A 15,946-nucleotide genomic window follows, 5' to 3' on the forward strand; every position below is an offset into this window, starting at 1 on the left:
TTATTTATTTATTTATTTATTTGTTTATTTATTTATTTATTGAGGCTCCGTGCGTCGTATTGATTATTACAGTGCGGTATACCGTGTTGATTCATTCTCATATACGCTACTATAGGAAAAGTAAGTAGCCAAGTCCATAAGACTATTTTTAATATAAGGGTTCGGATTTGCCTGTTTTTTTTAGTTAAATAATAATAATAATAATAATAATAATAATAATAATAATAATAATAATAATAATAATAATAATAATAATTATTATTATTATTATTATTATTATTATTATTATTATTATTATTATTATTATTATTATTATTATTGGGCGGCACGGTAGCCGAGTGGTTAGCACGTCCGCTTCCCAGTTCTGAGGTCTCCGGTTCGAGTCCAGGCTCGGACCCTCCTGGGTGGAGTTTGCATGTTCTCCCCGTGCCCGCGTGGGTCTTCTCCGGGTACTCCGGTCTCCTCCCACATTCCAAAGACATGCATGGCAGGTTAATTGGGCGCTCCGAATTGTCCCTAGGTGTGAGTGTGGATGGTTGTTCGTCTCTGTGTGCCCTGCGATTGGCTGGCAACCAGTCCAGGGTGTCCCCCGCCTACTGCCCAGAGCCAGCTGAGATAGGCGCCAGCAGCCCCCGCGACCCTTGTGAGGAATAAGCGGTCAAGAAAATGGATGGATGGATGGATTATTATTATTATTATTAATAATATTAATATTGATATTATTATCATTATTATTATTATTATTATTATTATTATTATTATTATTGTTTAGTTATGCTGTGTTGGCGAAATAACTCGTTTGCCAGGTTATCGTGCGACACTGCATCGCCGGCCTCAGTGCAAAGGCAACCACAGGAGCTCAAAGAGTTCCTGGTTCTATTTTTTTATTTATTTATTTTTTTTTTTGACAATACAAATTGTTTACGTCAAATTTGGTTGACCTCCCCCAACCGTGATCCAGATCACTTCTTTCGCTTTGTCATCAGCAGTTCTGCCATTAATTCAACTAAAAATTTATTATGATTTTATTGAAGGAGCGAAGAAGATAATTAGTGAAACTGTATCGGAGGAAAAGTAAAAGTGGCCGGAAGTCACTTGGTGTGTAAATTCTTTGTAAATTTTGTACAGGAGGCTTGTAATCCTTTACTTGGCAAAGCTGGTTAATTAAAGCGTCATGTTTGCCACGTCTGAATTCACCATTTGAAAAGGGACATTCATTCAACAATCCCTGCAAGGATTCAAGTGGGTCATCTCTTACGCCAAGTTGTGAAATTGTCTTACCTCTGAGAGGGTCCCCATATCTTCAAAAGAATCAGCAAAGTCTGATGGACTTTTCTTCAGAGTCTGGTCAGCAGGCAGCGTGTTGTCATTGTAAGAAGACACAAACTTAAAGTCGCTGGTTCTGGAACCTGTTGTCAAGTAGGCGTCATAGTTGTAGGTGCTGCGTAAAGTTCCTGTGCCGTCAACATCTGCGTAATTAGGAGGGAGATACGCGCTGGGGATGGCAACTGCTCCATCAAACAACAGTCTGGGCTTTCTCCTGCGACAAAACCTCACACCCAGGACGATGATGATGAAGGTCAGGAAGAAGGTGGACACGGACACCAGGGCGATGATCAGGTAAGAGGTCACTTTGGAATTCTTGTCGTCATAAGAAATGTCCTTCAGTTCTGGCACCTCAGCCAAGTTATCCGAAATCAGTAAATACATGGAGCAGGTGGCAGAGAGAGGGGGCTGTCCGTTATCTTTCACGGCCACAATCAGGTTCTGTTTCATGCTGTCAGACTCCGAAATGTCCCGCTGGGTCCTGATCTCTCCACTGTGGAGACCAATGGTGAAAAGTCCCGGATCTGTGGACTTGACAATATGATAGGACAGCCAGGCGTTCTGTCCAGAGTCGGCGTCCACCGCTATCACTTTGGACACCACAGAGCCTCCGTGTGCAGCTTTGGGGACCAGCTCGGTCATGAAGGAGTTGCCCTCCGGGGCGGGGTACAGTATCTGAGGAGAGTTGTCATTCACGTCCGATATGTACACACTGACGCTCACGTTGCTGCTCAGCGGAGGAGAACCGTTGTCTCTGGCCATCACGTGGACTTGAAAACTCCTCAAGTGTTCGTAATCAAACGACCTGACGGCGTGGATCACCCCCGTGTCTCCGTTAACAGACACGTAGGAGGACACCGGGGCACCGTTCACCTCAGCGGGTAACAGAGAGTAAATCACGGTGCCGTTCTGTCTCCAGTCGGGGTCTCGAGCACTAACTGAGCATAAAGTGGAGCCAGCTTTGTTATTTTCACTAACATATGCACTGTAGGACTGTTCCTCAAACACAGGTGGGTTGTCGTTGATGTCTGCTACAGACAAGTGAACAGTTTTCGAGGAGCTCAGAGAAGGAGAGCCTTCATCAGTGGCACTTATTGTAATGTTGTAATCTGACACAAGTTCACGGTCAAGTTCTCCTGTAGTCACCAGAGAATAATAGTTTTTAATAGAAGGAACTAACTTAAATGGGACATTTTGTTGAATGGAGCAGCGTACCTGTCCATTCTTGTCAGAGTCTCTGTCCTGCACATTAATTATGCCCAACTCTGTGCCAAGTGGCACATTTTCTGCTACTGAACTAGACAGTGACTTTAAATTGATCACAGGAGCGTTATCATTTACATCAGTAACATCTATTATAATTTTACTATAGGAAGTCAGTCCCAAGCCGTCTTTAGCTTCAACACTCATCTCATATGAAGTTTTCTCTTCAAAATCAATTAAACGTGTTACTGTAATTACACCTGTTGTAGGCTCAATAGAAAATGCATTCACATTATTGTCTGAGATGTGGCCAAAGTCATACATCACATCTCCATTCACTCCTTCATCAGCATCAGTAGCACTAACTTTAATTATTATTGTTTCTGGAGGAGAGTTTTCAGGCAGACTGGCTTTATAAACGGCCTTGCTGAACACTGGGGCGTTATCATTAGCATCTAGCACCTTAACGTGTATGACGACTGTGCCTGATTTCTGGGGGGAGCCGCCATCTAAAGCTGTGAGAAGCAAATTCATCTCACTTTGCTTTTCTCGGTCCAGCTTGTTTTCTAGAACAAGCTCGACTTTGTTGCTGTCAAGAGAAAGAATAAAATTTGCATTTCTTTGCAAAATATATCTTTGAACTGCATTTTGGCCTATATCTGCATCATGGGCCTTCTCAATGGAAAAACGACTGCCCTTTTCTGCCGACTCCCATATTTCCATCTCAATCAAATTCTTTTTGAATTTTGGCGAGTTGTCATTTACATCTTGAATATGAAAAACCACGCGATGTAGCTCAAGAGGATTTTCTAATACTAGATCCATTTTTATCACGCATGAGGGCTTTTTGTCACAAAGGCTCTCTCTGTCAATTCTTTCCGCTGTAATCAAGTCCCCGGTGCTCAGATTAATCTCACAATACTGCTTACGTGTCCCTTCAACATCAATGCGGGCATTTCGAGCAGACAGCGTCTTCGGATCCACACCCAAATCTTTTGCTATATTTCCAACAACAGACGAGCGTTTCATCTCCTCTGAAACAGAATAACTCAGATCACCGTCGACGAGGCGCAGCTGAGCAACGACGGCAAAAAAATACAGCAGACGGCGAATAGAGAAATCCTCCACTCCCATGTTGATAGAAATAATCCAAAATGTGTTTCGTCTCCAATCAGAAGATCTAATGGTGCACACAATTCCCTATTCCACTGGTCAACGAAGAAAAAAATGTTCTCAGTGTCCAACCATCCACAGAAAGACAAAGCAACCAGAATCGGTGCATTAAAAGGGGGACGGGTGTGGATTTGCGATACATAAGCCAACAGCGACACCAAGAGGCCATTTTTGTCAACAGCACAAAATGCAATAACATGAAAGTCATTATCATATTATTAAAAAAACAACAACATTTATTTAACTTGTTTAGTCAATGACAAGTTTAATGCCATGAAAAGTGTGCACTTTCTAGGTATGAATTTTATGAAAACTAGAAATAGTCTTCAGTTTTGCAAATACTATATGTCAAAATGCATGCACATTAATTTCATTTTCATGGACTAATTTTAACACCTGCGTCAGTTAATCCTGCTAACATGAAGTCAAAGCTGAGTACAGTAGCCAACTTTACTTGTAATGCGGACAAAATAATTTAAAACTTCACTGTACTCCAATAACATATTTTTAACTGACATAATTTGAACTTCAAACTATTCCGATTTTTAGGATTCCTGCAAACAAAATGATATATATTGTTCACTTGTGACTTGTTATTTCAGCACCACGGACAGTCGCCTCCTGTTTTTGTCGTTTTGCCGCCTTTGAACGCATTAACAGAAAGAGAAAGAGAAAGAGAAAGAGAAAGAGAAAGAGAAAGAGAAAGAGAAAGAGAAAGAGAAAGAGAAAGAGAAAGAGAAAGAGAAAGAGAAAGACAGGGTTCTAAACTTCACCAAGACCTAAATTCTCCCATGAGCAGTAAGTCACAAGAAGTGAATCCAAGCTAATTTGTTTTTGAAAAGCAACCTTTGAAAACTCACTTATGCCATATTTAAAAAATGAATAACTAAATAAGAGCATCGTTGGAGCATCGGGTTAAGAATGAGGATTATGACTGAAACTATATGAGAACGCTAAATATTCAAATAATATTATTCAACAATAGGCTATTATTTCAGGCCTTTGACAGTGTCGGTCTAAAAGTTAAATAGTTGTAACATTTGCTTCGAGGTGGTCTTATGGACCATGCCAATAAATATGAACGTTGAGCACCAAATAGGAAGAAAAAACGCAGAGTGGAGCATACAATGACAAGAAAAATGAACATGAAACATTGAATTAATGTAATAATTTGATTAGGGGAAAAAAAAACCCTACCTCTTCAGCCGCCTCAATGTCCTCAAAAGGATCAGCAAAGTCACTTGGGCTTTTCTTCAGTGTCTGGTCAGCAGGCAGCGTGTTGTCATTGTAAGAAGACACAAATTTGAAGTCGCTGGTTCTGGAACCTGTTGTCAAGTAGGCGTCATAGTTGTAGGTGCTGCGTAAAGTTCCTGTGCCGTCAACATCTGCGTAATTAGGAGGGAGATACGCGCTGGGGATGGCAACTGCTCCATCAAACAACAGTCTGGGCTTTCTCCTGCGACAAAACCTCACACCCAGGACGATGATGATGAAGGTCAGGAAGAAGGTGGACACGGACACCAGGGCGATGATCAGGTAAGAGGTCACTTTGGAATTCTTGTCGTCATAAGAAATGTCCTTCAGTTCTGGCACCTCAGCCAAGTTATCCGAAATCAGTAAATACATGGAGCAGGTGGCAGAGAGAGGGGGCTGTCCGTTATCTTTCACGGCCACAATCAGGTTCTGTTTCATGCTGTCAGACTCCGAAATGTCCCGCTGGGTCCTGATCTCTCCACTGTGGAGACCAATGGTGAAAAGTCCCGGATCTGTGGACTTGACAATATGATAGGACAGCCAGGCGTTCTGTCCAGAGTCGGCGTCCACCGCTATCACTTTGGACACCACAGAGCCTCCGTGTGCAGCTTTGGGGACCAGCTCGGTCATGAAGGAGTTGCCCTCCGGGGCGGGGTACAGTATCTGAGGAGAGTTGTCGTTCACGTCCGATATGTACACACTGACGCTCACGTTGCTGCTCAGCGGAGGAGAACCGTTGTCTCTGGCCATCACGTGGACTTGAAAACTCCTCAAGTGTTCGTAATCAAACGACCTGACGGCGTGGATCACCCCCGTGTCCCCGTTAACAGACACATAGGAGGACACCGGGGCACCGTTCACCTCAGCGGGTAACAGAGAGTAAATTACGGTGCCATTCTGTCTCCAGTCGGGGTCTCGAGCACTAACTGAGCATAAAGTGGAGCCAGCTTTGTTATTTTCACTCACATATGCGCTGTAGGACTGTTCCTCAAACACAGGTGGGTTGTCGTTGATGTCTCCTACAGACAAGTGGACATTTTTGGAGGAGGACAGAGGAGGAGAACCCTCATCCTTGGCACTGATTGTAATGTTGTAATCTGACACAAGTTCACGGTCAAGTTGTCCAGTAGTCACTAGAGAATAATAGTTTTTAATAGAAGGAACTAACTTGAAGGGGACATTTTGTTGAATGGAGCAGCGTACCTGTCCATTTTTCTCAGAGTCTCTGTCCTGCACATTAATAATGCCCACTTCTGTGCCAGGTGGTACATTCTCTGATACTGTATTAGACAGTGACTTTAAGTTGATCAATGGGAAGTTATCATTTACATCAGTAATATCTATCATGACTTTAGCGTATGAAGTCAGTCCTAAACCATCCTTTGCTTGTACACTAATTTCAAATGTTATATCTTCTTCAAAATCAACCAAACCAGCTGTTTTAATTACACCTGTTATTGGATCAATAGAAAATACATTAACGTCATCGTCAGATACATGGCCAAAGTCATACGTCACATCTCCATTCACTCCTTCATCAGCATCAGTAGCACTAACATTAATCACTATTGTGTTAGGAGGAGAGTTTTCAGGCAGACTGGCTTTATAAACGGCCTTGCTGAACACTGGGGCGTTATCATTAGCATCTAGCACCTTAACATGTATGACGACTGTGCCTGATTTCTGGGGGGAGCCGCCATCTAAAGCTGTGAGAAGCAAATTCATCTCACTTTGCTTTTCTCGGTCCAGTTTATTTTCAAGAACGAGTTCAACCTTGTTGTTATCAACAGCAAGAATAAAGTTTTCATTCTTTTGCAGAATATATCTTTGAACTGCATTTTGGCCTATATCTGCATCATGGGCCTTCTCAATGGGAAAACGACTGCCCTTTTCTGCCGATTCACTAATTTCCATTTCAATCAAATTATTTTTGAATTTTGGCGAGTTGTCATTTACATCTTGAATATGGAGGCTCATGCGATGAAGCTCAAGAGGATTTTCCAAAACCAGATCCATTTTAATAAGACACGATGGTTTCTTCCCACAAAGGCTTTCTCTGTCAATTCTCTCCGCTGTGATCAAGTCCCCCGTGCTCAGATTAATCTCACAATACTGCTTACGTGTCCCTTCAACGTCAATTCGTGCATTTCGAGCAGACAACGTCTTCACATCAACACCCAGATCTTTTGCTATATTTCCAACAACAGAAGAGCCTTTCATCTCCTCTAGAAGTGAATAGCTCAGATCTCCGTCGACGAGGCGCATCTGAGCAACGATGGCAAAAAAATACATCAGACGGCGAATAGAGAAATCCTCCACTCCCATGTTGACAGAAATAATCCAAAATGTGGTCAATCTCCTGTTAAAATCCAATTCTCCACACAATTCCTAATTCCAAAGTGATCGAGACAAAAATATTCTCAACGTTCCAACCATCCGCAGAAAGACAAAGCCAACAGAATCCGTGTACAAAAAGGGGCACTGGCGCTGGGTTTGCGTTACATGGGCCAACAGCGACGCCAAGAGTCCATTTTAAACAACAGCACTAAATTCAATAAGATTGCTCTAAACATTTTAATGAACACGTAATAAACGCTATGCGCCCTGAATAAGTTACTCCACATTCATTTTTAGACTAAAATATTTTGCACCTGCGTCAGTCGATCAAATCTCCTGGCGTATGATGTAAAATTGTGTAAATTATAAAAGCGGAAGACTTCGTTTACATGTTGTTAAAATTAAAACAGTGAAACTAAATGAAAGTGCTCGACCTACTTGTTTTCCAACTTGCAAAGAAGTACCGTTCAGTCGGAACTTGCTCATTAGCACCATGGACAGATACCGAACGCTTGAGCCACGCCCGAGTACCTTGAGGGAATGCAGGCCTTCAAATAATCTCTCACACCTGACACCCACGGTGCCAGATGGTGACTATACGTATGAAGGCAAACATGACACAAAACATGTATGATACTATCCGAAAACGCTCGTTTTTCATATTTTTAAACATCTAAACGTGGAAAGTGCATTTCTGAGATTACCATTAAAAGCAATTATCAAAACTTTGCAAAAATAGGGGCACACCATTTGAGAATTATATTTCTTCATTCACAACACCCACAGAGTGAAGAAAAATGGCAACCGAAGAAATAAAATGAGTGATGCCACTGACTCCTTATACAAACCTTAAAAAATTGACACTTCGTGTTCGGTTTCTTTCTAAAGACAATGATCCTCTCCTGCACCACCAAAAAAAAAAAAAAAAAAAAAACATACACACATTTCTCATCTTGCCTAATTGCAGCGGAACAACTTAGAAAAATACAATAATAATAATAATAATACCCGCGACCCTTGTGAGGAGTGAGCAGTCACGAAAATGGAGGGATCAACAAGTCTCGGATGGATGGATAATAATAATAATAATAATAATAATAATAATAATAATAATAATAATAATAATAATAATAATAATAATGATAATACCGCGACCTTTGTGGGAATTGAGCGGTCAAGAAAATTGATGGATGGATAATAATAATAATAATAATAATAATAATAATAATAATAATAATAATAATAATAATAATAATAATAATATTAACTAATAATAATAATAATAATAATAATAATAATAATAATAATAATAATAATAATACCGCGACCTTTGTGGGAATTGAGCGGTCAAGAAAATTGATGGATGGATAATAATAACAATAATAATAATAATAATAATAATAATAATAATAATAATAATAATAATAATAATAATAATAATAATAATAATAATAATACTAATGATAATAATAATAATAATAACAGGCTGCGTGTATCCAGCTGTTGGAATAAGGAAATTAATGATATCTGAATTAGAATAGGCCTATACTTGGAAAAGTCTCTTATTTCTTCACACTGACCATTTAAAAAATATATAGAAGCCGATATTATTTAAAAAAAAAACAAAAAAAAACGATAATGCTCACATGGTCCTATAATAACTTAAATGGAAACGTGCATCCCTGCACTAGAGGTATGATATATGCTATAGCACAGTTACGCTGCGGAAGTGCACTGGGAATGTAACCAATGGAGTTATATTTTCAAGGAACAGTTTAAAATAGTAACATTGCAATCTTTTTTTTTTTATATATATATAATTAATGACAATTACGTCTTTGAATGGAGATCTCCTTAGCGACTTCTTTGACAGACAATGAGAATAAATGCAAAAAAGTATCATCTAATGAGAATGAAATAAAATAAAGAGGGATCGACATGAAAAAAAGGGCTAAATTGAATTAGTAAGTTCATTATTTTTTTTGTTTTGATTTTTCGGAACCAAAAAAGAACTCTTACCTCCACAGTTGAGTCGAGATCTTCAAAAGGATCAGCAAAGTCACTTGGGCTTTTCTTCAGTGTCTGGTCAGCAGGCAGCGTGTTGTCATTGTAAGAAGACACAAATTTGAAGTCGCTGGTTCTGGAACCTGTTGTCAAGTAGGCATCATAGTTGTAGGTGCTGCGTAAAGTTCCTGTGCCGTCAACATCTGCGTAATTAGGAGGGAGATACGCGCTGGGGATGGCAACTGCTCCATCAAACAACAGTCTGGGCTTTCTCCTGCGACAAAACCTCACACCCAGGACGATGATGATGAAGGTCAGGAAGAAGGTGGACACGGACACCAGGGCGATGATCAGGTAAGAGGTCACTTTGGAATTCTTGTCGTCATAAGAAATGTCCTTCAGTTCTGGCACCTCAGCCAAGTTATCCGAAATCAGTAAATACATGGAGCAGGTGGCAGAGAGAGGGGGCTGTCCGTTATCTTTCACGGCCACAATCAGGTTCTGTTTCATGCTGTCAGACTCCGAAATGTCCCGCTGGGTCCTGATCTCTCCACTGTGGAGACCAATGGTGAAAAGTCCCGGATCTGTGGACTTGACAATATGATAGGACAGCCAGGCGTTCTGTCCAGAGTCGGCGTCCACCGCTATCACTTTGGACACCACAGAGCCTCCGTGTGCAGCTTTGGGGACCAGCTCGGTCATGAAGGAGTTGCCCTCCGGGGCGGGGTACAGTATCTGAGGAGAGTTGTCATTCACGTCCGATATGTACACACTGACGCTCACGTTGCTGCTCAGCGGAGGAGAACCGTTGTCTCTGGCCATCACGTGGACTTGAAAACTCCTCAAGTGTTCGTAATCAAACGACCTGACGGCGTGGATCACCCCCGTGTCTCCGTTAACAGACACGTAGGAGGACACTGGGGCACCGTTCACCTCAGCGGGTAACAGAGAGTAAATCACGGTGCCGTTCTGTCTCCAGTCGGGGTCTCGAGCACTAACAGAACATAAAGTGGAGCCAGCTTTGTTATTTTCACTCACATATGCGCTGTAGGACTGTTCCTCAAACACAGGTGGGTTGTCGTTGATGTCTCCCACAGACAAGTGAACACTTTTGGAGGAGGACAGAGGAGGAGAGCCCTCATCAGTGGCACTGATTGTAATGTTGTAATCTGACACTAGTTCACGGTCAAGTTGTTCCGTCGTCACCAAAGAATAATAATTTTTAATTGAAGGAACTAACGTAAAGGGGACATTTTGTTGAATGGAGCAGCGTACCTGTCCATTTTTCTCAGAGTCTCTGTCCTGCACATGAATGATGCCCACCTCTGTGCCAGGTGGCACATTCTCTGCTACAGGATTAGACAATGACTTTAAATTAATTAGAGGGGCGTTGTCATTTACATCAGTAACATCTATTATAACTTTAGCGTACGATGTCAGCCCTAAACCATCTTTAGCTTCTACTCTCATTTCATACGAGTTTTTTTCTTCAAAATCTGTCACACCTCTTACTTTAATTTCTCCTGTCGCAGGATCAATAAAAAACACATTAACATTATTGCCAGATACATGTCCAAAATCATAAGTCACATCCCCATTTACTCCCTCGTCTGCATCAGTGGCACTAACTCGAATTACTGCTGAATCTGGAGAAGAGTTTTCAGGCAGACTGGCTTTATAAACGGCCTTGCTGAACACTGGGGCGTTATCATTAGCATCCAGCACTGTGACGTGTATGACGACTGTGCCTGATTTCTGGGCAGAGCCGCCATCTAAAGCTGTGAGAAGCAAATTCATCTCACTTTGCTTTTCTCGGTCGAGCTTATTTTCAAGAACGAGCTCGACTTTGTTGTTGTCAACGGAAAGAATAAAATTAGCATTCTTTTGTAAATTATATTTTTTAACAGCATTTTGGCCAATATCCGCATCATGAGCTTCCTCAATCGAAAAACGACTCCTCTTTTCAGCCGACTCGCTTATTTCCATTTCAATCAAATTATTTTTGAAATGTGGCGAGTTATCATTCACATCTTGAATATGGAGACTCACGCGATGTAGCTCGAGAGGATTTTCCAAAACCAGGTCCACTTTCACCACGCACGAGGGCTTCTTGTCACAAATAATTTCTCGGTCAATTCTCTCCGCTATTATCAAATCTCCGGTGCTCAAATTCAAATCACAATAACGTCTCCGGGTGTCCTCGAAATCAATACGGGCTTTCCGTGAAGATAATGTCCTCAAATCCACTCCGAGATCTTTGGCTATGTTTCCAATAGCAGACAAGCGATCCATCTCCTCAGGAAAAGAATAGCTGAGATCGCCATAAACGAGGGGAAGCGTCACAATGACAGCCGAGATGCAGACAATCCGGCCCAGCGCTGAAATTCCTTTGTCTGCCATTAGTGCGGAAAAAAAATCACACACCAAAATCTTCGAAATTTTATACACAACTAAAGTGAGTCAGAAATCCAAATTCGATAGGAATACTACATTAATTTCACTGTTCAGTCGACGACAACGAACCACAGCGAATGAAAGGATTCTTGGAACTGGACTAAGGGAATAAGTGGACATGTCTGCGATGAGTGTGAGGTCACAGCGACACCACGAGTAATTTTTCGATCTTTACACCTGCATTTTATTCTTAAGATATTATGATATTTTAATCAATGTCCCGGACATTCATTACATTTAAAAAAAAAAATTGTGTATTTCTCAAACAATTAACACAACGTATTTGCACATTGGATATCATATATTGAATAATATAGCATGCCTCGGGGCACTAATTGCAGTTAATAATTCTAAATTAAAATGTGCAAATGAGATGTGCAATAAATGATCATCAACCTTTATTAAACATGAGAAAAAAGTTTTATGGTTGCAATTAATAACATGTTCATTTAAGGTAATTTGTAATAATAATAATAATAATAATAATAATAATAATAATAATAATAATAATAATAATAATAATAATAATAATAATTATAATTTTGTTCATACATAGCAACGTAAAATACTTTGTCGTGGCGTTTGTTTTTGTTTTTTTTTGTTGTTTTTTTATATTCTTTACAGGGGGTTAATAAATAAATAATAATATAGGAAGTCAGCAGGGATCGGCTCCAGCACACCCGCGACCCGAAAGGTAATGGTACAGAGAATGGCTGACGTAGTTAAAACGCGACGTAAAAAGCAGACCATTTATCATTCAGCACCATGGACAGCCCCCTTCGACCTATACGTCAGAGGGGACACATTCCAGTAACCAATGGCACTAACACTGCATATTTGCATATCGTCACCATTTTAAAATGTAAGTGCTACTCACAACGTGTAGAAAACTTTTTTTTTTTTTTTTTTAAATTATGTGGTTCCAAGTTGTTTCGCAATAACAACCTATTGAATGTTAGGTAAATTTATGTATGTATGTAATCATTTATTTATTTATTTATTTATTTATTTATTTATTTATTTATTTATTTTTACCCAAATTTGGTTATTTTTCATCCAGCAATTTTAAGTGTGTATTGATAAACACAATAGAGTTAAATGGTAATGCATTTAAATAATTTTTGTAGCTATGTTCATTCACACACATTTTTTTTTTTTTGAAGTGTGAAGACTCCTCTCTATTTTGCCAAAACTTGCCAATAATGTAAAAAAAAACAAAAAACAAAAAAAAACAGTGATTTTTATTCTTGAGCTCCGCTTCTCCTCTTCCCATGGTATGAGTACGTCCGGAATGTGTATTTAGGCTATAGCCTATATATAAAGTCAGACATAAATTGTCTTTTAAAACCACGCATTGAAAGGAAATTTGGAATTTACTGAACAAAAAATGTCACTTTCGGTCTTCTTCAATTCACCGGGCCATTTTTATTTTTTAACTTTTGGTCATAGGCCTATTCCGTGCAAAAATGATTGACGCCCGGGACTGTCTCAGATTTCTCTCTCCAACTCGTAGACTAAAGGCATGCTCCTCCCTCCCCTTCTGGGCTACACACTCACAGTACTCAAAGGTTTTTGTGTCCAGTCTAGCAGTCCCAGGCGCTGTCTATTTGAGGCGCTGCTGTTCCCACAGAATATGAGTTGTGCACACTGTGCAGTGTTCTAGGAGGAGGAGGAGCAGTTATTCCATACTTGTGTACTTCAGAGAAACATTCATCAACCTGCATACTTTAAGTATCTCTGATTTAATAAAACAATGATTGATAGATATCCCCCAATTCTATTTGCAAGGTAATTTACCTGAACAGTTTTTTTTTGTTTTTGTTTTTCCGTTATTGCCCCCTTTCTCCCTTCACATTCATGTTGTGTAACTGTGCTGTGATATTTTGGCCAGGAGATGGCGCCTTCTACTCACGACCCTCCAAATGGCATCCGCAGCTTCAGCTTACTTTTCAGTTTCCTCTCACCCAGCTGGTGTGTGCAGAAGGAGGTCGATGGTTTCAGGAAATCCATGTGAAATCTATCCTATTGATTTCTATGTGATACAAATTCCTACTTCCTACAGTTGCCCTTGTAGGCTCTTGTAGGGAACTATTTCATCCATGTACAATCACACAAATGTAATACTTGTATCGGGTCTGACAATCCAATGTAGCCTATTGTGTATGATTTAGTATATAGATGCATGTTTTATACAATATATTATTCCTTAATGACACAAAGAGCAGCTTTCAAATGACATCCACCTTTGACCTCAACATGGGCATGCACTCTGCAGAGCATAGTAGATTTAGGTCACCCATTTCCAGTTAAGTGGTGATTGCCTGAAATCAATGATTACACAATTGTGAGCATTTGCCTTTTGTATTTAATGACCAGTCGCCCTAAAGGCTCATTATATCAAAGCTGGAAGGAAATGAAGTACGCCTGACAAAAACGTATTGATGCATCAGGCATGCACATAATAGTTACATATATGTACATATAACTATGAGATTATCATGGCAATACATTTTCATGCAGAAGACTTTTTACGTGGCTCATATGCATGTGCTCCAACAAGTGAAAAATATGAGGCTAATTAATCTCTCCAGCTTGATCCTGGCCGTTCAATACGTACCTTCTTCATCCTCCACAGCAGCTGGATGATGCTAGGGTGAGTCACTGCAGATGATGTCAGCCTCAGATAGGTCAAATGGATGCACTTATCATCACATCAATTCCCTCTGCTGCATATGGTTTATTGATTCAATTTTCAAAAACCTTCAAATTACAGTCATTGTAGTTGTCCGATGCTCTTGGAGTGATCATTTACATATACATTTTGGCTGGTTAACAAAAACTGTATTTGATGATGTCTGTGTTCATTGTCTCTGCAGTTTGGGAATACAAAGAAGATGTTTTCAACAGTGCTCCAGAATTTGCCAACATGCATTCACATTCATTACAAATTGTAAACACTGCTGGGTAATTATCTGCAAACAGTTTCCCTTTTTATTTGTTTACTCAAATTGGCCAAATTTAGAAAGACTAACTTTTTTTTCTGATTGCATGTATTTCAGTTTGTGTGATGTTGCCCTTGAGATGCTTTGTGAAAGCCGGTGGTATTGTAAACTTACACAACCTTGAGTTGGTTAGCATCCTGTGTTTACTCCCGCCCCCCATTTTTGTAACTATAAATATCACATCTGTTTCATGGGGTGGGTGAAGAGGACAAGGTGATGAAGCATTTCCACAAGCTCAACATGAACTTTTGAACCACCCCCATGCAAATGCCATCCCTCTCTGAAACAAGAGAAAAGAGATAACTTCAGATGTGCCAGGAGCAGCTTTAACACGCTGGCACAGTGCAAAGAATTAGCTAAGAATTTGTAGCAAAATGTACTGAGGCCAAGACTCCTAAACGTGTGCAGAAGGAAAATGTTCATCTCCCACACAACATGAATCAAGACTAATAAATCAAGGATTGTGTGAAGGCGGTGTTAAGTTTTCTATTTTTTTAACTATTGGCTAACAATCTTAGTTGTCTCTTTCATGATAGGCTATTCTCCAAAAGTCTCTTCCACCTAATCTAAAATCACCGTTTTCTCCCATGGTACAAACTTTAATGTGTATGAAAAATTCATCAAGACAAATGTAACTTATGAATAATTAGCCTCTTCTTAATTTTTAATTAAACAATTTTGAGCCCAGCCAATGACATGAATGATTATTCAAAAATTAAAACTAAATGAAATACATAATTTGCAAATCAGGTGGCATCCTGAAAAACAAGATCCATTATGTTTAATTTAGACCATCAAAGCAGATATATCACGAGATCTAATAAATCTATTGAGCCACTCTGTGTAATTGGTTCTTGAACATCTGGAAGCTTCCATTCACAAGGGACTTGTGGGACCATGTGCGACCATTGTATTAGACAAATGACAAATGCAAATGGTAAGCCAATTAGTTTAAAATTTATTCTACACTTTTATAATCCAAGCTGTGTTTCTACGCAAGCGGTTTAAAATTATTTATTGTATTGTTTAAAATTTTATTTTCCAGATGTATTAGAATATTTAATTCATTGAGATCAGGGAAGTACAATTTTTTGTTTAAAATATTTATATTGAACTGTGTGCGCACTTTTCCTCTTCGCTCCATGCTCAAATAATAGCAAAACGCATCATCTTCCCAATGACAACAACTTCAA

The 15,946-nt window shown here is 39.7% G+C and overlaps 1 protein-coding gene across 4 annotated transcripts in view; it reads right to left on the bottom strand.

The window, feature by feature from the left end:
• The window catches only part of LOC144025487 (protocadherin gamma-A12-like), a 223,696-nt gene extending 212,374 nt beyond the window's left edge, over nt 1–11,322 (bottom strand). Inside the window, exon 1 of one of the 4 annotated variants that reach the window (XM_077531597.1) lies at nt 9,313–11,322. In XM_077531597.1, the coding sequence (XP_077387723.1) occupies nt 9,313–11,283 (1,971 nt within the window). In that variant the 5' untranslated portion in view covers nt 11,284–11,322. Of the gene's footprint in view, nt 1–1,281; nt 3,788–4,899; nt 7,405–9,312 lie in introns of those variants that run through there. The other 3 variants (XM_077531579.1, XM_077531578.1, XM_077531592.1) reach the window with 3 other exon arrangements.
• Between the last annotated feature and the right edge of the window lie 4,624 nt (nt 11,323–15,946).

Source organism: Festucalex cinctus, chromosome 9 (genome assembly GCF_051991245.1).
Source record: "Festucalex cinctus isolate MCC-2025b chromosome 9, RoL_Fcin_1.0, whole genome shotgun sequence".
In the NCBI taxonomy this organism is placed as follows: domain Eukaryota; kingdom Metazoa; phylum Chordata; class Actinopteri; order Syngnathiformes; family Syngnathidae; genus Festucalex; species Festucalex cinctus.